The sequence below is a fragment of the Centruroides vittatus genome, unplaced genomic scaffold (genome assembly GCF_030686945.1).
Source record: "Centruroides vittatus isolate TY-2023 unplaced genomic scaffold, ASM3068694v2 contig_349, whole genome shotgun sequence".
Classification (NCBI taxonomy): Eukaryota; Metazoa; Arthropoda; class Arachnida; order Scorpiones; family Buthidae; genus Centruroides; species Centruroides vittatus.
Window position 1 is genome coordinate 1,320,615 of NW_027122172.1, and position 22,746 is coordinate 1,343,360.

Sequence of the window (22,746 nt, forward strand, 5' to 3'; positions counted from 1 at the left end):
ACGGTTGTGGGGATACTTAGATGTGATTTATCGAGGACACGTTACAAATTTGAAAGATCTAATCGCACTGCGTGTGAGAAGTGTCACAGAAGATACTTATGATTAGCCATTGAACAGCTTTTCACCTTCCGAGGGGACCTTATTTAGTAGTAGCTCTTGCATCATTAATATTTATACAGGATGAGTGTCTTGTATACAAATAGTGTCATAGTTTGCAGTACAAAAAATGTCATACTGACAAGTTGTGGTACTAATTTTTTTCTATGATAATGTCTTCCACATCCTGAAATGTCGCTATATCAAATTTGGTTGTAGCAGAATGATAAATTCTCTCTCTAGTTAGATATTTTAATTATGACCATCTAATATAGCAGTATACACGGACATAAACATTATTTAATAATTTGAATTTAATTTATGGTTAAAAATGCATTGCATATAATTTAGACACGTATTTTAAATAAGTAAAAATTTAGGATAGTAAGTAACAGCATTTAACTGTAATTAATAATATTTTTGTATAAATCAGTTTATTCAGTGTTAATTATTTATTTAGAAAAAGGTTCAATGCAAATTCTCTTGTAGAAAATATATCAACTATTTTTCTGACTAATTCATAATTTTTATGGTACGATGTATTGAAAAAAATCAATCGGAAAATTGAATGTCAAAAATAGTCTTGTGCAGTAACCACTTAGGATATTATAAAGAAAAATGCAAAAAAAATATTTTAAAATAATTTATTTCTCTTGTATAATAATGAAAGTATTATACACATATGTATATACATATTTAAACACTAGAATTACAGTTATGCTTCTTTTTCCTGTTTCTATTCTTTACATTAACTTCTTTATAAAAGTGAACCCCAATCATTTTCTTTCTTTTTGATCTTTGCAGTTTCCTTTTCTGCGATAACAAAAATCATTATCATTAATTTTAAATGAATTTATGAAATGTACACTACATTAAAGTAATATACATATACATATATAATTGAGATCTTATATTACAGACCTACAAAAATTTTTCAAATTATATAAATTATTATTAATTACAATTTTTACCACATACAAAATACTTAGTATTTTCATTGTTGATCTAGTTTGTCGCACGGTGGTTGTATCTATTTCGTAACACTAGTGCCTCACTATAGAACGAAACTTTGAGAAGAAACCCTACATCTAGGATAGCCCCAATTGGAGAGGTAATTATTATTATTGAATTATCTTTTTTTTGTTAAGTGTTAGCTAGATGAAAAAATTTAATGGTAAAAAACAAATTCTTAAACATAATCTGTTGCTACATAACTGTCCTGAAATTATATTACACCACACAAGATTTTGACAGATTATAACAATCTTAAGATAGGCAGAATTTGGGAGAAATATATCAATTATGAACTTGATATAATGACTTTGGTGGAATAGTTGATATTTTTTCCAATTTCCTAATTTAGAAAAAACTTTAATAAGGAGTATCGTAAGGAATAAGCGTAGATCAAATCTGTTCCAATTTTTCTATTACCGTAGTTTTAGCATTTAAGGGTTCAAACTAACTATTATTTCTTCTATCCGGCCGTAATTGGATCTATGATGTCGATCGATTCCTTCTAAAAAAAATCACTCGATTGGACTACTTTACTAGATCAATATCATATGTCTTTAATATGATGATCATTTTTTTCTCCTTGTTCTAAATCTCGTGCATAAATCCGAAGTAAGTATTATTTTTTCCTTCGCTTTATTATTGAAGACTCCTTTTGTTTTTCCAGAATTCTTTAATGATCAGATTTCCATCATATGAAGAACCTAATATTATTTTCACTGTAGGTTTGATTTCACTGTTGGTTAATCTAACCAATCCTTCTATGTGACTATTAGTTATTCCCAAGTCCTTTTTTATAAACTGATTAATTTCTTTTATATGATCGGTCGAGTTGAACGGAAAATTTATAACTATAATATTATTATTATTTCTCACGTTAACTAGTTGGTCTATTTCGAATTCTAACATATCTTTTAATTGGCAATTATTATTGGATATTTCCTCTAATTCTTCTACTTTTTGGGATAATTTTGATAACTCTCCATGAAAATATTTATTTTCTTCTTTCAAAGCAATGACCTCTGCTTTAATTCCTTGTAGTTCTATATGAAGCAGCGAGAATTTATCTCTAATGAGCTCGTATATTGATTTCAATGTAAATTGTGACTCTTCCCGAACTCGTGGCCCTAAATCTCTCGAAGTTTCGAAGTAGTCGTAAATTTTCGTAGCTCTCGAGGTCACGGGACTACTTTTATTAAAAACATCCTCTAATTGATGATAATCTTCACTAGTTGTATCGCTCAATTGCCTTTCTTTTTCCTTTTCTTTAAGATTATTCTTGCGAGGTCTGCCTCGCCCCTTCTTTGCATATCTCTCTGATTCATCTGTTGTGGAGATTGAGTCCAATCCAGGCCCTTTCCCTCAATCCCAGCAATTATTAATAAACACATAACTAAAATCATGGAAAGTTTATTCACAAATATTCACTTTTTTAAAATTGTCATATTTTGGCTTCTTATGGCTTTTCAATTCACTCAAAACACAATTATCAAGCTTCACTAAAAGTTCACCCATATCTCTGGTGACTAGTACATGCTCCCCTTTTCACCTGAATAAAGTAGATTCTAAACTCTTGCATTCCAACATAAAAATTTAGTTTTTCACTGAAGTTTATCCAATTTATTTTCAACATACATGTCATTTTTTACTTTGTCCTTTCATATATTTCAATAATCATTATCTATCTGAGTTAAGGAAATTAAGGGAAGAATTCCTATTGCATTTGTATACAGTTTGTATAAATTTTTAAAATTTTTTTACAGATATTAATGTTTTAACTAAATGAAAATGAAAGATTAACTTTTGGGCTAGAACTTAGCTAACTAATATAATAAATACAATGTAATTTAGACTAAATATAGGAGGTTAAGCTGTGATCGTGTACTAAATTTAATTACATTAGTTTTAAATTTTTAATCTCAAAGTGAGAATCAGAAGAGATTCAGGTAGAGAATGCCAAGAGGTTCCATGGAAGTGGGAGGAATGGGTTTGAATGGGACTAATTTTCTTTTCAAAACAGTCGTAATTATTAGATTTATGCTTAAGATTATCAAGATGACAGCATACAAACCTTTTAGAGCTAATATCTATCTATCTATCTCATTTATTACATTATCTATCTAAATAGCACAATATCCAACGCTGCAATATCAGTAGCAAAACATAAGTTGTACGAGTAGGTATCAGTTCTAAATTTATATATAAAACTAGCAGGTAGGCCCGGCATTGCTCGGGCAAAAGTAATGATAGCGAAGATTAAGATTATTACGTTATAGTCAACCTTATGTGAAATCTGAAAGTTGAGAATCTAAATTTCTAAATTATTTCACTTCTGTTATACAACGGCTTAATCGACAAAATTCCGTAACCGAGAAAATGTTGACCCTTGACTGGCAACAATCGTCCCCTAACTGTCAATAAGCCATTGTTCCCTCGCAGCTTGTAGATCAACTTGCACGATAATTTACAGTTGGCGTCCGAATTCGTCATTTTGTTTTGAATCCCGGGAACACCTATGGCCCTAATTGTAATCCACTGTCGATCACGTGACCGATTTTCTCATCGCGAATCTATAAAATATGCTTCCTTCCCCCCTAAGGGGCTCTCCGATTGTCTCTCCGTTACGAAGTGCACTGCGCCGTCGACCAAACCCGAAAGTTTCTAAGTTAAGTGCCATTGTCCAGTCTACGAGTTTCTAAGGTTCTACGTGCCCCCGTCCGATTAACTGACTCTCCATCATCCCGAAGATTATTATCACTTCTGAGTTGAATATTTACCTACCGGGACATTCTCCAGACTCTGTCTATTACAGAATTTATAGAGGTATGAACGAATATTTGTAAACTCTCTCTCTCCGCCCCTCCTTTTGTATATGAGGGTAGAAATGTAGTTTTGTTCGTTAGATTTTAATAAATCTTGCATTGTTATAAAATGGTGTCATTCTTGACTGTCAGCTTCGCCTTATTGTCGACCCCATCCTTCCTCCTCCTCCACTCGCGTAACGCGTAACAAAACGAAATCACCATCCTCGACAAGCGAGTCGCCGGAAAGGGAGATACGACTTCCTCTTACCTCCCCGGGATCTCGCACAGAATGCAGGAATTGGGTCCCCCTGTTTCCAGACTAATTAGAGAATTTCTAGATAGGTCTAAAAATATGTTAGATTTCCCGCAAAAAACGAAAAAAAAACTGCATCTGCGTCTTGCACATCACTTTCTCTTAACACTTCCATCAACAATGGAAGTGTTAAGCCTTAATCCTGTCCCTCTCCCCCGTGGGGAGGAATTTCGAAAAATCCCTTCTTAGCGTGCGTTCTGGTGACGTACCCTAACTGTGTACCAAATTTCAACTTTCAACTCCTAACCATTTGGGCTCTGCACTGATTATTATTATTATAGATTAGAAGAATATTTAGTTTGGAGTACTTAGAAAAAATAAACATTGTATGTTAAAGAATTCAATATCATCTCTTTAACACATTTCTGGACATTATAGATAATTATTTATCTTATGTTAAATCAAATAATAATAAATAGTAATAGTAATAATTAAACTTGGTTATTATTATCTATAATCGATGATTATTACTTATTAACTAAAATTATTTCTTTGCAGAGGAAACTTGCACGCTATTCCAAATTAAAGGATAAGATCATCTTGTTTTGGTTAATGTTAAAAAAAAATAATATTTAAAAATTTTTTCTTCTTTTGTTAAATGATATTGAAATTAGGCTAAACAATTTCGCAAGATTTTTCAAAGACACTGAATGTATTTTTGTCACCTTGTTTCATATTCAATATAATTAGAAATGTTTCTGGAATATTTTCAGTTATATTTAATAGTCACAATAAAATAAAAATTGACTTGCCTGTTTACTTGTTAAACGTACCGACGGACTGCTTTCGTCGTCTTGCCCTTTTTTCGGTAAACGATAAGACTCGTCTTTAGCATTTGTCGACTTTTGTATTTCATTCTTTAAAAAAGAAATTCAAAATCATTAAAATATTAAAAAAATAATTCATTTATTTTAATAAATGAATAATATCTATATGTAAGACTTTTTATTTACAAAAATTATTTAGACTCGAAATTTGAAACTTTAATTACTATTTTGTTTTTGAAAGAATTACTTCCATATTTTACTAAATTTTGTATCATCATATTAATTAGTAATTAAACAAATTTATCATTAGAGATATAAAAAATTACGTGCAAAAACAGATTAGAAATTGAATATTGTAATTACGGGAAGTGGCAATGTATTTGAAATATGAACCAGGAAATGTTTTTATATTTCAACCAACTATTACAATCAGGTCATTTAAAAACTGATTAAACCTTTAGTAAATTTTTACATGCATTTACATATAACCAATTACATGTTCCTATTTTTAAAAACATATTAATATATAGATGGCAGAAGTCAAAATATGTGACAGGAAAAAACATTACAAGTTTTTCTAATTTTATCAATATAAATTTTGCATTTCTCAAAACAAAGTGTTCGTTAGAAGATTGCGACATAAATGCCTTCGTTTCGTGTGCTCGTTGTAAAGAATTAATTAGTCTTAAACACTGTATTTTCCTTACGTTTACACTAAACCATAAAAAGCAAAAATCTTGAGCAGAATCGATCCCTGGACGTTCCCGGTCTGTCCGTAATGCCGTCTGTGCTATATTTGTATACAACTTACGTTAAAACTGGTCATTTTAGAACTCTATTTCTTACAAACAGTTTACTTGATACATAAAAGGAAAAAACAGATCTTTTTATTTTTCTCTCTATTGAAAGATTTATTAAAATCTATTATATAAGATTGTCATGAGAAAATCATCCCTTGTTAGTATATACAGTATTGTAGAGTAACGCTACACAGGCTATTGTGTAGGCAATATAACAAAACCTAAAAAATGCTATAAATTAACACTACTGAAAGAAAATTTATTTATTAATACAATACATGAAATTCTTTGTATTGTATGTGAAAATATAATGGATGCAATCTTAAATGTCTGATTTAAAGTAGTCTGAAATGGGCATTTGCTTTCTCTGTTTTAACTTTTTTTAATATGACGTTGCCTTTAATACTTCTTTTCTGTTCGGTCAAACGGATCCCTCTTTTGGGTCAAACGAATTCCAAAAGTCCCAAAATCTGTCGTCATCAATTATCATTTTATCTATCTGTATTAATTGGAATATTTTGTTATATCATCTAGTTTATTCTTACATTCTATTTATTCTTATTAAAGCATTGACTAATTTGTTGTTGAGTATATTAACAGCAAATTATGTATATTCTACATGATAAGACCAAATAGAAGAAAATAGAGACATTGAAGTTGGAGGAAAAAAGATTGAGATGAATTTTTGCACCTAACACAACAATGCAATATGCCCAACATTGTACATTGTATGCCCATGGTTTCAATTTTATTACATCATCCAGAATGAAGAAATTGGATGCCTCAAAGAGGCTATTTTAGACAAAGATTATAGGTCTTGCAGTCAGCTTAAGAAGAATCAAAAAAGGTGAATCTTCAAAATAAAAATTTTGTTCTAAGAAAATCTGTAGACATGTTTGTGTTTGGATTTGCAGCGTCATCAGATTTAGTATTTTTTTCTCTCAACATATTTTGAGAAATTAACTTTTATTTATATACTTTCCAACTAATTTGCTTCACAAATTTTTTTATAAAACACCAGGGATTGCTCTGGAAAATTTTTAAAAATTGCTAACCATTCCACCAGTTTTTAATTTTTTTTGCTACTTCGAATTATTTATTTCCACAGTTTTACTTACTAATTAATGCAGATGCTGGTAACTTTATCAGTTTGGCATATGGAAAGCAAAAGTAACATGTTAAGCTGTCACTTACAAGTGAGCAACAGGAATCATTTTTGAATGATTTGTTAATAAATAATTCAGAACAACACATTTGATCACAATGTTTAAACAGTATTTTACATGTTCTGTCATGTCAAAATTTTTGTTTTAGTCTACTGAAAAAAGATCAAAGTGAAAACAAAGTCACCTCCCAAAAATTTCCCAAATTTTCTATTGGTCGACGAAAAATCCCCAATTTGGAAACCCCGGACAGAACTGTACAAAAATTGCCTTCGGTTCTCACAGCACTCGCTGCTTTTCTGCCCAAATTTGCCATGTAATGACAAGAAATCATTAGCCGCGTGGTGCACGGGACTCCCATTGTACGGGAGCTAGACATTTTGCTGTTTTTCCCGAAGTGTGCTTTGCGATTCAATTTCATGTTGAATGTCAAAATAAGCGTAGTAGGGATTTTATCACCACTTGTTATGATCAGTATTATATTTTTATCTCCACTTTAATAAAAATATCACCAAGTGGCAATTTTGGCACTGTGTAGTGTGACCCCTGAAATACCATAAAAGTTAACAAATTTCTTTCAAATGAACCTAAAAAGCTATTTTAACAAACAAATCTGACATCGCTGCTTACAGACCAATCCACCAACAAAAACACAATACGTCGAACTTCCTATTTAATTACTTCGATTTTGGAAATACTAAATTAATAAAACAATTAAATTATTAAAAACACGTGATCTAAATAATGACATACAACTGATTGAAATCAACTGTGTTGTTGTTACTATTTAATTGGTTATTGCCCCTTCACCCAAACACCAGTAATTTACTTTATTGCTTCTTATGGCTATTTTGAAAGCATTTTAAAAATCTTATTAATAATATTTCAAAGAAAAATTTAGATGGGAAATAGTTGTCTCTTGAAATATATCACCTTAGATTATTTTCCTTAGAATTACTTTCATCGTCAATTGAGAAAAATTTTTTAACCTTTGCAAATATTTTTAAAATATGATGGAACGACTCTACACAAAAGATACATAAATAAAATCAAATTGTTTTTTAATGAAATCAATCAAAAATGAAGAAATTCATTAAACACCTGCTTTTATTGCAGTGTTGATGTATACAGTCACCGACTAACAAAAGCGCGTGTAGTTTTTGAACCCGACGTTACGTTACGAAAACCCGAGCATTGCCGGATACGTCGGTTAGTATTAGATATTTATATCTGTCAAGTATTAAAATATTTTTCTTTATAGAAAATGCAATAGATAAATTTCTGATTGCTTTAATCATATGTTGTAACTTATAAGCAATTTTAAAATATTTAGTTTAGTATATTTTATTATATAAGATCAATAATTTGAAATTAAAAAAGTACATTTAATACAAAAGAAAATATCTATTACCTATTTGTATAACTTCTAAAATTTCTCTTAAATATGAATATAAAAAAACTGAGTTCTTCTTATTTTGTAAGTATTGATATTAGCCATTATTTTTATAGCTAAATTAATTTAATAATTAGTTTTATTGGCATAAAATTATAAATGGATACCTTCTCGTTTTCATTTGAATGTGAAGTCACATCTTCACAATTTTCGTCAATGATTTTTCTTCCGTCGACGGAATCGTTTGAATTATCCGAAGCATTCGTAGTTTGTTCGTTTGAATCCTCTTTAACTGATTCTATATCACTCTTAGTTTCTTTATCTTCAGTATATGATTGATTTTCTTCTATTTAAGATATTTAAAGTTTATTAACAATTTATTATATTTAAAAATTCTTTAATGGCAAATCTAATTGAAATAAAGTTAAAATTAATTGAGGAGACTACTTATTCTACCACGTTTCTCTGAAAACAAGACTTAATAGAGGTTTTGCTAAATTGCTAAATATAAGGCCTCCCCAGAAAGTAAGACCTAGCAAAGTTTTTGTTTGGAAGCATGCTTGCCGAACCGAACACCGGAGCTTGCAGCTGCGATTCTTTTTAGCCTGCTGCCGTTATCCCCTACCTTCACCGTCCGTTGCAGAGCAGCTGCATTCGGGACACGAAAACCGTCGCCTACCACCGACCCCGACGTTCCCTTTCGCGGCCGTCACTCGCAAACGTGCAGGTAAGGCATCGAGAGGCCCGTTACCTGCCGCCGTACCCTACGCCGTCCCTGCTGTGCTGTACGAGTGTGCTGTGGCGAACTCCCCCTAGTGGGCAGAAGCCACCATACCATACGAAAAATAAGACATCCCCTGAAAATAAGACCTGGTGCATCTTTGGGAGCAAAAATTAATATAAGACACTGCCTTATTTTTGGGGAAACAGGGTATTTGAACTAAGAAAATATTCAAAAAAAAGAATAAATGCAGAAGTATCTATGATGGGAAAGGACTATCTCCACAGTGCAATAAATAAATATTGCTGTTTTCGAAATAATCTTATTTTATAAGAATGGCTAATCTAACACTTTCACGAAGGAATAAAAATTGGGAGATCATCTGTACTCCTGCCTCAAGAAAGTAAATCATACAGCATTATAAATTGGCCAGGCCTCGTATAACATAACCTCATAAACAATACCTGTCCGAACTTCGTTATTATTTCCTCTTGTTTCTTCCTCGTTAAATTCCGCAGTAACAAAAACATCGCCGAGATTTTGTTTAACTCGTAGATTTATAGTTTTATTTTCATCCGTATCCTAAAAAATATATCAATTATATATAAAATTTCAATTTTTACATTATTATTAAATTATCATCATAAAAGTTAATTTAAAAAATAACAAAATATATAATTTTATAAGTTATTTTTATAACCTTAAATAAAAATTGTCTCATAAAAAGTAAACGAACTCAATTAGGGACTGTTTCAGTATTACATTAGCAAAACTCATTTTTGATCCTATTCCCCATGACCATTAGTCATCATAAATCAAGATACATCTCTCTCCTAATTATCAGGCCAGAAGTCACCATTTACAAATATACAGGAATTATTTTTGGACAATTTTGTGACAATTGGGGAGAAAAATAAACAATGGATGCATTCTTGCATCATCAAAGATTTACATTCCCTCCCCATTTTTTTCAGCAATAATCAGATACAAATGAATCTCAAACTACCGACTTGAATCGTCTTTTATCAGTGTTAGAATCACAACTTTTGTACAGAACAAGACTAATTTTCATAAACAATTTCATAGATGAAACAATAAAAATTTCACTTATTCTTGTAAAAGTCAGAACAACAGTGAAAGGACCATAAGTGGAAAAAGTAGTCCAGCCCAAAACCAAAGTGGTTGCCACAGTATTCTAGTTTCTTTATAAAGATTTCACTTTCAATTCATATCTAGTTATTTCAACTTTTCCAATTTTTTAAATCTCCCTGGGTAGAAATATCTGTTGCTAAGGGCCTGTTGCTAAGGAAAGCAATACCTTAGAGATAACCATTTTCACACATGGAAAAGAATATTAATTTGGTGTAACAGTATTGCACACTAACAAGTGATGTGAAATTAGAATAATACTTGTAATGTTAGTAGTAATAAGTGGTCCAACTGTTTTTATGATCCTACGATAGAATTATGAAATTTGCACTATAAGGTAGTTGAAAATATCTATTTTCTTAGTTATCTAAGAAAAGAAATTTTTCTGATAAACACAAATGTATTAAAATAATCTCACAAATATCTTAGATTTTTTTAGACTATCAAAATAATGGGTGAAATGACACATTCAACCATGTGAGGAGTTCCTGTGAATGTCAGCCATTTGCACAAATAATGAGTAAACAAAAGATCACAATGTGCCTACATAAAACCAAAAATGACAAAACAACTGGAAAATTTTGTGAATTTCCAGAGGAATCACTGTTTACCTATGATTAACTTGGTTAATTATAGGTAATTGAATCCCTTAATTAACTTGGTTAATTAATTCCTCAATGCTACTGCATATATCAAAATCACATTAATCAAATATGGCATCTGTGTTAAGTAAAGACGGCTGGTAAAGCTGCATTAATTAAAACTTCTGTCGTGAATGTAAAGGAATTGCCGCGATTAATTTCGTGCATTAATCAAATCCCGAATTAAGCGAGGAATACCTGTGTATTGAAAATAAAGAGTAAGTAATAGTTAGCAAACTACTTAAAAATTTTGTTAAATAGAATCATCTATTATCAATCAGTGAAGATACACTGCAGTTTTACATTATGGCCATCTAATGCCAATTTCTGACAGTATGAACTACACTGAGACTAAAATGTTCTAGTATTTTTGAGCAAAATATTTAAAACTTGTTATATAAGCGTAGTCAAATCACACAGCAATTTTTATATATATTATAAGAACTGTTTTTTTAATTTTGAAATTTTAATTACCATATTTTACAGCATACAAGACAACTTTTATTCAGAAAAAAAACTGGAAAAAATATCATCCTGTGACCTATGTGAAGTTGCAGTCTCTCATACAGTAACGAATTTCCCAAATGGCCAAATTACCTGGACAGTATGGCTTATATTTTGGTTTGTTTTGTATTTGGGATTTCTTGGTTAGCTCACAAATGGCTTTGTTTCTTCACTTTTTAAATGTGTTTTGTGCCTTTGGACCTTAGGAGACTGTTGGATTGACATAATAATTTTTTGTATTTAGTGTGAGAACTGAAGATTAGATCTTGCGAAAATTTATAAAAACTTTTAAGCCTAATTCTCCATTGCAATTGTTAGAAAAACATCGCTCAAAAACAGAGTGAATGACACACCTCCTGTCCACAAATGTTAGAGATTTCTAACAACAGACTGTCAAACAATAACAATCCAATTAACAAAATTCACACCTAAATGCTAATTTTAGCAGTAAATGAACAAGAAACTTAAATACTCAAATGTTTTCAGCTGTCTTTTAGAGGCCCTCCTCGGGAATGTACAAAGAAACAGTTCTATCGTTTGAACATTTCTAACCGTCAAATACAGCATTCGACAGTTAGAAATGTTCAAACGATAGAACTTCTTTGTACATTCCCGAGGAGGGCCTCTAAAAGACGGCTGAAAACGTTTGAGTATTTAATCACTCAGCAGTGAGGACGTATATCTACGTCAAGGACAATTGTGTGGCAGTGGTGAGGGACATATATATCCGCTAAATTCTTTTCGGGGTATTGCCAAAAACTAGCCAAAAAATACCGCAAAAAAATTCACTTAAAAAATGAATTATGTAACAATGAAAAAAGACTTTTCTTTACAAGACATAACTGTTTACAAAATCTTTTTCCGAAACGGCAATGAGAAAAATCGTGTGAAAAAATACTTTAAAAATTTCCCAGGTATATTTTCCACTGCTAAGGGATAGCACCATACCTGACTATCCCACTGCTGAATGGTTAAGTTTCTTGTTCATTTACTACTAAAATTAGCATTTAACTCCGCCTTGGACGGTCCTAAGCCCGGCTGCGAAAGGAGGAAGGTGGTCATTCTGGCGAGATGACCAGAACCAGGAAACTGGGGAAACTAGCCAAGAAACCGCATGAATTTCGAACGAATCCCGATTGCAGCTAATGCTACCGCATCTGGGGCAGCTGATGCGCCAGCACTATGGTCCCAGGATGCTGGTGAGAAATTGGATATGGGCCACAGACGGAGACGGAGGCCATATATCACCCCAAAAATTGGACTGAACATTGCTGCATGGAACGTCAGAACAGGACATCATGTTGGCCAAAAGGAAATCATTGCAAGTGAACTTGCTAAATGCAATATTCCAATTGCAGCCCTATCAGAACTAAGACTCACTGGATCTGGAACAGTGATCATACAACTACCGAACAGTGATAAGACAATGACGCTTTACTATTCTGGAGGTGACAACCGGGAGGCGGGCGTTGGGTTCGTGGTGGATGGCCGAGCTGGGAGTAGTGTTATCGCCTTCCAGCCAATATCGGACCGCTTGGCAGTTCTTACGGTACACGGTACCAAGGACTAATCTAGTTCCTTGATTCTTTTCGCTACTACAACTTCATTAATTGCATTGTTGGTCCTTCTGTGTCCAGGTCCTTTTTGTCTGTTTTCTGGCATTTGAATTTTGTTCTTTGACTCTGATTGTGACCTTTGCTATTTTAAAGTTTCATTAAACACGTTTCTGGTATGTTTTTATTACAACAATTGTTTCGTACTGAAGAAAGTGCCAACTACCGATCAAATAAAGACACATTATTGCCTAATAGTGACGCACATTAATGGACTGCTTCACACAGCGTTTTTTGCTACGAGAAGAAACATATCAGCATTAAGGAACCTTAATTTTGTGGAAGTGTAATCTTTTGGATCTGTTGTCGGAAGGACATTTTTTCCGCATCTAGGTCGGCTCCATTGTTGGTGCACTTTAGTGAGTGTCCACTTCCAGCCGAACGAACTTTAGCTACCGGACTGTGATTCTACTATTGTGGAGCTCACTATACTGCACATCAAACTCTTTGTGATAACCACCAGATTCGCCTCCCGTGCTCTTCACCTGTTGTGGCACCTAAGATTTGCCACCAATTAACACGGCCTTCCAGATTCAAAGTGAATACCATCAATCAACTGTGTTAATCATCAATTATCTACACTGGAGTGTTAAAGTTCAAAATATGTTTAATTATCATCACAACTTGATCCACAGGAGCATCGGAACTTTTGGACTTCATTCAGGTTATCAAGCGAATATATTAATTCTTTAAATGTCACTACATTAGATATTATATAGTTTACTTTATTTTTAACATAGTATTAGACTAGTTTTAGTCTAGATCTAGTCTAGCTTTAGTCTAGTTTTAATCTAGTTTTAGTTTAGTTATAGTTTAGTTTAGTATTAGTTTAATTTTAGCTTTAGTATATTTGTTAGTTAATTTGTTTACTGTTTATTCTGCTATAATTTTCTGTTAACAAATTATGTACATGTAGAAATAATGTGTAACGAACTGTAATATTGTGCTACAAATTTACAGCTATGTAACATAGTTAAATTTTATTTACTGTTTATTCTGTTATAAATATTATATTATATTTTCTGTTAACATCTTATGTTCATGTACAAATACTGTATAACAAAATGAAATACTGTGTAAAAATTCTCAGCTATGTATCATACGGTACTGAGAATGCACCAAACGTGCTTAATAAAGAACTGTTGTTGTTGCTGTTGGTACACGGTACTATCAAGGCCCACATCGTGAGCACCTATGCACCAACTGAAACTAGTCATGACATAGCCAAGGATGATTTCTACAACCAACTGCAGTATACGGTGGACATGATCCCACAGACTGAGCTGATTATCCTGACCGGCGACTTCAATGCCCATACTGGTATGGACAGAAGCGGATGGGAGACAACAGTGGGCAAATTTGGATATGGCGAAATCAATGATAACGGACAGCGTCTCTTATCCTTTGCTGCTTCCAACAGTTTGATCATAGGGAACACCTGGTTTCAGCATCCACTAAAACACCAGCTCACATGGAGAAATCCATCTGGTGAGGATTCTGCTGTACTGGATTACTTCCTAATCAACCACCGATTCCGCTCAACGCTGAAGGACGTTCGATCTATGAGAGGACCCGATTGTGGCTCGGACCACTACCTGGTTCGTGCCAAAATCCAGCTTAAACTACAACGTGCTAAGCGGACCTCGCCACCATCACCTCAGCCAGACTGGAAACAACTCATGGTCACAACACGCAGACAAGAATTTCAGATCGCCTTGTCAAACCGCTTCTCCATATTGGACACATCTGATGACATAAATGAGGAGGAGAGACGGATTTCAGAGGTGATACTGGATTGTGCCAAGCCCCTATGCCCACCAGTCCGCCGGCGAACACAGCCTTGGATATCTGACGACTGCCTCGATTTGGTGGCCAAACGAAAACAAGCGAAGTTGACCAACTATAGACAATATCGCCAGCTTAATCATGAGGTTCGACGGAAAATGAAGATCGATCGAGAGCAGTACTGGAACAAAGTGGCCGCTGACCTGGAAGCAGCAGCGTCCAAACATGAGTACCGTACCCTCTACAGCACTCTCAGAAAGCTGAGCGGAAAGTCCAAAGTAACAAATGATACCATAAAGAAAGCAGATGGAACATTCGTAAAATCGTCGACAGAACGACTGCAGCGTTGGAAGGAGTTCTTTAATGATCTGTACAATCATGACGCTCCTCAGGGAATGTTAGCAGACCCACCGCCGATTGATCAGCCCACAACACCTATGTCAGATGCAGAGCCTACAATTGCAGAAGTGAAGGCAGCCATTGGATCGCTGAAGATTGGCAAAGCTGCTGGACTAGATCTGATCACTACAGAAGCGATCAAGGCTGGTGGTGACATCCTGCACCATCGTCTTTATCTACTTATTAAAGCAATATGGCACACAGAACAAATACCAGCCATCTGGAAGAAAGCTATCATCGTGCCAATCCATAAGAAAGGTGATAGCCGGGACTGCAGTAATTATCGCGGTATCAGTCTCGTTTCCATCGTTGGAAAAGTATTTATGAAGATAATCCAATCAAGGTTACAAAAACACCGTGAAGAAACCAGCCGAGAAGAACAGGCAGGGTTTCGTCCTGGTCGTGGTTGCTGCGATCAAATCTTTGCCCTGCGTCAGCTTATTGAGGAAAGGACCAGATGCGGCAAACGGACTATTGTCCTGTTCATCGATTTTAAATCTGCATTCGACTGTGTGCACAGGCCAGCGCTATGGAGAGCACTTGAGAATGAGCATGTCCCACAAAAAGTTATCACACTACTTAAGGAAGCCTACAAAGATTCCACCAGTCAGCTGCGAATCCGGGGGGAACTGTCTGAGGAGTTTACCATCCAGACAGGGGTTCGCCAGGGAGACGTAATCTCTCCACTATTGTTTAATATTGTGGTGGATTCAATTATGAGGAAGACATTTGATGGGAAACGTGGGGTCCAGTTTGGGGATGGCCACTTTCTAACTGATCTAATGTTTGCCGACGACAGTGCCGTCTTCGCTGACAACGATGCAGTGGCCACAGACACGCTTTATGATATAGCTACTACCGCTCAGTCATATGGCCTTAAAATAAATGTGGACAAAACCAAAGTGCTTACAACGGATGGATCGCGGGCAACTGTTTACCTTTATGGAGTCCAAATCGAGCAGGTACAAGAGTTCAAATACCTTGGGTCACTGATCCAGGAGAAGAAAGTGGCATCGTCAAAAGAAACTCATGCCCGTATTGGACAGGCAGCCCATGCATTTGCCTCACTTAAATGGTGTGTATGGAAAAAGAATAACATCTCTTTGATGACCAAGATCCGCCTGTTCCGTACACTAGTCATACCGATCCTTCTCTATGGGTCAGAAACTTGGACCCTGCTTAAGACAGACTTGGACAAACTTGAGACCTTTCAATTGAAATGCTTGAGACAGATTCTTGGTATCTCCCTTTGGGATCGTATCACCAACAATGCCGTCCGGGCCAGATGCCAACAACAGCCATCTGTTAAGACACAAATTCAACAGCGACGGCTGAGATGGTTCGGCCATGTGTGCCGAATGGATATTAACCGAATTCCCCACCAATTGCTCTTCCGTCAGCGACCTACTCTGTGGAAAATCCAACACTCCGCACCTAAGAAAACGTGGACCAAACACGTTGAGGAGGACCTCAAGAACCAACGGCTCGATTTGAACCAGGCAAAAGCGGCGGCCATGGATCGGGGGCATTGGAGGGGCATTGTGGAGAAAGCTCGACTTCCTGCGGCACCCACAGCAGCATACTGGTTGCGCAGACACCCGCAACCAAATGCCAGCTAGGGATAAAAGAAGAAGAGAGAAGAAAATTAGCATTTAGGTGTGAATTTTGTTAGTTTAGTATATAGTTCCAGTTTATATGTGCTAGTTTTTTGTCTAACAATCAGATATTAAGAGAGGAGAAAGTTAAACATTAAATGAATAAACAGAGTAGTCTTGCAAGTCCACAACCAAATATGGGCAAGACAGCTGCAGTTAAGAGACACCTGTGACCCAACACCTGCGAAATCAACCTTTGTCTCTCACAACAGACGATCGATCACATGATCATTTTCCCAGGCCGAAACAAATAAAAGGACGAGACACCCATATTTCCACGCATTCGTCCCAAGGAAGTAGTGTTAGTTCCAATAAAGGAGCATTTGTCTTCAGTATCTCGCCAGCCATACATAGCGGACACCTACTGCATCGTGTCTTGGAATGTTGGCGGATGTCGCCATAAGAAGCCAACCAAAAAGAAAATGGATAGACTCGCCATTAATCTCCTACATCCCTCTCCAAGGTATTTTTGTTTGAAAGATGTCAACTCTCTCTCTCAGTTTGAGATTAGTCAGGCATGCACTCGTGGCATCGGAAGTAGAATAATCGCAACACCTTGTAAGATTTGACTATATCCACACATAATTGCCATAATTAGTCATATAGCTTGCATTTTCTTTGTATCCTAGAATAGATATATATATATATTAAATGTTTGTTATGTTTGTTAAACTTGCTGCCTGTCATTCACTTGGGAAAACGGACACCTTCTCGATGTTCTTGCGCACACTCCCACTTGACAGTTTAAAAGACCCTCCTATTCATATTTATTTAAGAATTGTGAGTTAGGGCAATGATTTAGCATTATCCTAACTGGTGTCAGTCCTGACATTGGATGCATCTCACAATCCTGCCAACCCTTCCTCGAAAGCCATCCACAGACAACAAGATCGGAGCTTACCAACCTGTTGCCAAGTAAGGGGTCACTAGGGATCGCTCCCTGGACCCTCGGCTTACCTCACACTTGCATTTTGGTAAGTTTTTCTTCTATACTTTGTCTCGGGGAATGAAGAAGACATTTTCACCAACTGCCCCCGAAAGAACACAGAGCAGCTAATGAAGTTGCACAATTGTTGCAACTTCATTAGCTAGAGTTTTGAGTTTTGATGTATCAGCTGTTCAGGTGTTATTGCATTTGCATGTGTCACTTAACAATGCAGCTGAGGAGTTTATAAGTAGATTAAAACATTTTATGGAATGAATCAAGAATGTATTATGGTTGAAGCACTTGCTTATTCTGAGTCAAGATTAGTGGATATTGAGTCAAGTATGAGTTCTATTGGGTTTTAGAAGAGAAAGTTTTTCTATAATGATACTGTTTGTAAGAAATGGTGCAATTTAGAACACAAGATAGATTATATTGATATATGAAATGTGTTTTGTGCCTGTGGACCATGGGAGATGATCTGTTTGGATTAGCTTCATAATTAATTTTTTGCATTTTGCTTTAAGTAGATATGATTATATTTATTTTTTTCCCACATAGTTCTCCAAATGATTTTGAATATTTGATTATTTAATTGTTTTTGTTTTATTAATTTTGTATGCTTTGTAATATCATATTAAACCTGCACTCATAATAATCCTTGGGTAAGAATATGGTTGTACTCCCCACATTATGGATGAAACTAAATAAATATATTATTATTATTATTATTATTTGCTGTAACTAAGCAGTTTTTGCATGTATTCATGTGAAATATTTTAATGGTAAATTTTAATTTTAGATAACTTATTTTAAATTTACTTGCCTTAATGTCCTTAACTTGTATTTTATTCTAAAATTGTCAACATGGACTTATCAGATTAATATTAATTTAATTAATAATTAATTTTTTCACCTGTAGTAGTATTTTCCTACAGGTGAAAAAATAAAAGATTTTTTGATTTTCTGATTAAGAACTCCTCCTAATAGCCAATACACCTGTGTAATAGTCCATGTTGACAATTTTAGAATAAAAAAAACTTCTTTTAAATTTTTCTTCTTCTCTGATAAATAAAAGTGTGCATTCTAATTTTTTTTAAAACTTGAATACAGTACAAAAAAATTGGGATGGCTTAAATATAATAAAAATGCTATTTTTAACATTTTATTTTATTAACATTTTATAATAAAATTTAACAAATTACTTCTAAATCAGGTGGTTTCACAAAGTATGGTAACTTTCCTCTCTGGAAATCATTCAAAACCATTTTTGCAACAGTTGGAATGTCAGGTTCACCTCCCTAAACAAACAAAATAAATAGTTAATCATAAATTCATAAATATAAGTTTAATATAATGAATCATTATGTAAAATTTATATCATAATCAAAAATAATTTGAATGTGAAGCTAACTCTCAAAATATTCAATATTTTAAATATTACAAAAGAAAAATTTCCTTGTTACAGTAAAACCTTGATATAACAGACCATCATTAGACTGAAGAAATTGGTCCATTATAATGAAAGTCCATTTTATCACGATTACTTACGGTCTTTGGGACCTGAAAAATAGTCCATAGTAGTGGAATTCCATTATAGTGAATGAGTTTTTCTATACTTTAGGCTGGACTGTCATAAATCATCCAAAACAACATTATATTGGGATCAGTAATATCAAACTTTTACTGTATTAATGAAATTTATATTATGAAAATATTGAATTAACATAAAAGTTTGCTCTGTTCACAGCCATAAAATGAATTGGCAAATCTATGGCACATAACTTATCATATGATTTCAATTTATCATCTGTCATTTTTAATCATTCTCTTATCACATGATCATCTTTTATTTCAATCAGCTTTTTTGACATTTATTCTAATTAAAGCGTAATCCTTTAATTTTTTAAATATCATTAATCAAAGTCTAAAACTTTGGCATGCAAAAACATCCTTAAAGCTACATTTACAATATGGCACGTGGACTCAAAACAGGTTTACCACCCCTGATCTAATCTATAAAAGGCTGGTTCCATCTGTTGATTAATTCAGGGCTGTGGAGTTTGTAGACAAGCCCCTAACTCTGATTCTGATTCAGAAAATTTTAAAAGGTCAACTTCAACTTCTGCCTCTAAATAATTTAAAATTTACTTTGATTATATTAACCCAGAATGACATTTCTTCACAACCAAGTGGATCATCAGACAACTTTGTAAGCAGTTTTTAAGCAAATTACCAGGTATTCCTATTGAAGTCACTAATTATCTATTTCCATTGTTCACTATCATCTTCACCTTCAATCACATTATAATAACTACAAATTGAAAATATTTTATGTCAAAGTATTTAAAAACATTAGATTTAACCTAAGTCTACTTAGCCATTTTGTATGGGTCTTTTAACAATAAGAATTTAGAATTAGCTAACACAGAATGTATTTGAATATAAATCTTTGAACACACAACAATAAGTCAACAGTAATTAGTGATACTCAAAGATACGATGTAGGGGAATCATAAAATAAGATCTTGCATTATAGGAGACACTTATAATACAAGATAGAAGATTAACAACTCTCTACTGTAGTTTCATTTATATAATGCAAGTTGCAATACTAAATATTTCCACAAAAAATCTCCAAAAGTAAGTCAACAGACTTATTCTTGAATATTATACTTATTTTTTAAATCTGAATTTGAGATGACAGCTTTCCCAGCTTCCTAAAGTGAAACAGGCAATGAAGATGCCATTTCCAGACAATAGATTAGCTTATTACAGCATCCAACAGTTAATTGATCTAGTTCTTGATTGTAATGTCCAAAGGATGTAGTCTCTGTAATCTTTAAGGAAGAGAATGTGTTGTAACTATGTAAATCCCTACTTGTTTTAATGTTCTTGGCTAGTTTTGTTGTTATAAATTGTTGCAATTAATTTTAAGCTTAAAGCCTATGAAATAGCTGAAAGTAAATTACAAATATTGTAGAAGAAACTCAACATTATGCCTAAATTAGCATCAGTTGGAATTAGTGAAGGAAAAATCTGAAAAAATGAAAACACAGATGAAGTTTAAAAAAATAAGATTAATATTGAGATACTAGAGTGCTACAATGAAAAACTTATTGTGATGGAATGAAGTTTCCAAAATTAATATCCATTGACAATTTTGTCAATGGGTAATTATTACTTGGAAGTTTCAAAGTATTTAATTATAACAATTAAATGCCTACATTATAAGAATAAGGCAATCCATTGCTTTTCCATGACAATGCCTAGCTTATAAAACAATTGTTGTGTAAGTTTTCTGCATACAAAGGTGTCATAGTTTTTAATACATCCTTAACCCATCAAATTTCTTCCTCTGTGACTATTTTTTATCCCTAAACTAAAATAATAAATAAAAAGCATGTATTACAATGACATTGAAAACATTCAAAAAGATAGCCTCCACAAAGTTGATTACATCTTTACAAAGGATTTTTAGCAATAGTTTGAAGGGTTTTATGATTATTGTTATAAGCATATTACTGAAGATAAAATGTACTTTGTATATTACAAAATAAATGTTCAATTATTTGAAGATTAATTATTACTATTTTTTAATTGATCAAGACAATTTTGGGACAAATTGTGTATGTTGTTGCAGCTATATTTACAACAAAATGTGTAATAATTATTTCATAAGAACAGTACATAAAATCTTGCATTTCAAATAACAAATGTATATAAAACTTGCAACATAAATATTTCATTAGTATAGAATATAGAAAATGTAAAATACAAATAAGAACTAATATGTACCAATTCTTAAAATACATAAATTTCTAAACAAGACTAGACATAGAACTATTCCTTACACATTTAATATTTAAGAGTATTTAGGGTATTTTTACATTTATACTCTCCAGAATTTACTATATTCATTTCTTATTTAAAATTCATTGAAATATATTTTAAAAAAATATTCACCTTTAAAAGTTTGCCAGTTCTTAATGCTAGCTTTTTTAAAAAATCTTCAGAATTAATCCACGAGTCAATCAAGTATGTTTTTTGAATGTATTCTTCCTTTACTCTGTTTAGAACTTCTTCAATATAATCTGCAGGTGTCTGAATATTTTCCACTCTGACCTAATATATTAAGTTGTAATGGTTAAATTAAAAAGAAATGTTCTTCTTTCATAATTATTTTCTAAATATTATTTATACCATATTAAAATAGAAATGTGTTTACTGAATTATATTATATCATCTAATAATCATAAAAACAACACAAATATAGTTTTCACTCATATGACACTTAATTTTTTTTTATGTCATTGCATTTTAAATAATTTCTTCTGTTGAAATTGTCATTTAAGCATTAACGATAAATATAACATTAACTTCTGCACTTTTATATAAAATAATTTTTCTGTTGTATTTGATTATGTTCATGTACTGTACATTAAAAGGATTCATCACCAGATATAAATTCTTATGTAAAACCTTCCAGTTCTATTCCAAGTGCATTAGAAACAAATAAAAATTTAAAAAGTAATATTAGAAAGATGTTTTTGCACCCATCTCTCCAAATACACGATCCACGTACATGTCATTCTTTACTTTATTCTTTACAAATTGATACTCGATATCAATATGCTTCATACACTGGTTTACACAATCATAATTAAAGTTGCATGAAAGTAAAAGGTTGTCTTCATATATTGCCACTTTTTATCAATGATTTCCCAAAGTCCTGAACAATTTGTCTTAGTCAGGTAGCTTAATGAGAATGGCTGCTCCATGGAAAAGTACAGTATCTGTTTTTTTTTCTATGGGGGAACTGAGAAGTGACAGTGGACATAAGCATTTATTCTTAAATTTGAAATGAAATCTACAATCAGTACAATAATTCAGATTCTATCAGTACTTGTCAATTGTTATAAAACTACATTATGTATGTGAAATATGTCATTTATCCTTTCAACATTATTTTTTAATAAAACATGAATACTTCAACTATAACAACTA

The 22,746-nt window shown here is 33.1% G+C and overlaps 1 protein-coding gene across 1 annotated transcript in view; it reads right to left on the reverse strand.

The window, feature by feature from the left end:
* Nucleotides 1-724: 724 nt before the first annotated feature.
* The window catches only part of Ns2 (nucleostemin 2), a 52,727-nt gene continuing 30,705 nt past the window's right edge, over nucleotides 725-22,746 (reverse strand). The window contains exons 12-17 of the mRNA XM_067269260.1: nucleotides 21,706-21,864; nucleotides 18,945-19,040; nucleotides 9,533-9,650; nucleotides 8,515-8,693; nucleotides 4,977-5,081; nucleotides 725-909 (exon numbers count right to left, since the gene is read on the reverse strand). Coding sequence (XP_067125361.1) covers nucleotides 793-909; nucleotides 4,977-5,081; nucleotides 8,515-8,693; nucleotides 9,533-9,650; nucleotides 18,945-19,040; nucleotides 21,706-21,864 — 774 coding nt within the window. The 3' untranslated portion in view covers nucleotides 725-792. The remainder of the gene's footprint in view (nucleotides 910-4,976; nucleotides 5,082-8,514; nucleotides 8,694-9,532; nucleotides 9,651-18,944; nucleotides 19,041-21,705; nucleotides 21,865-22,746) is intronic.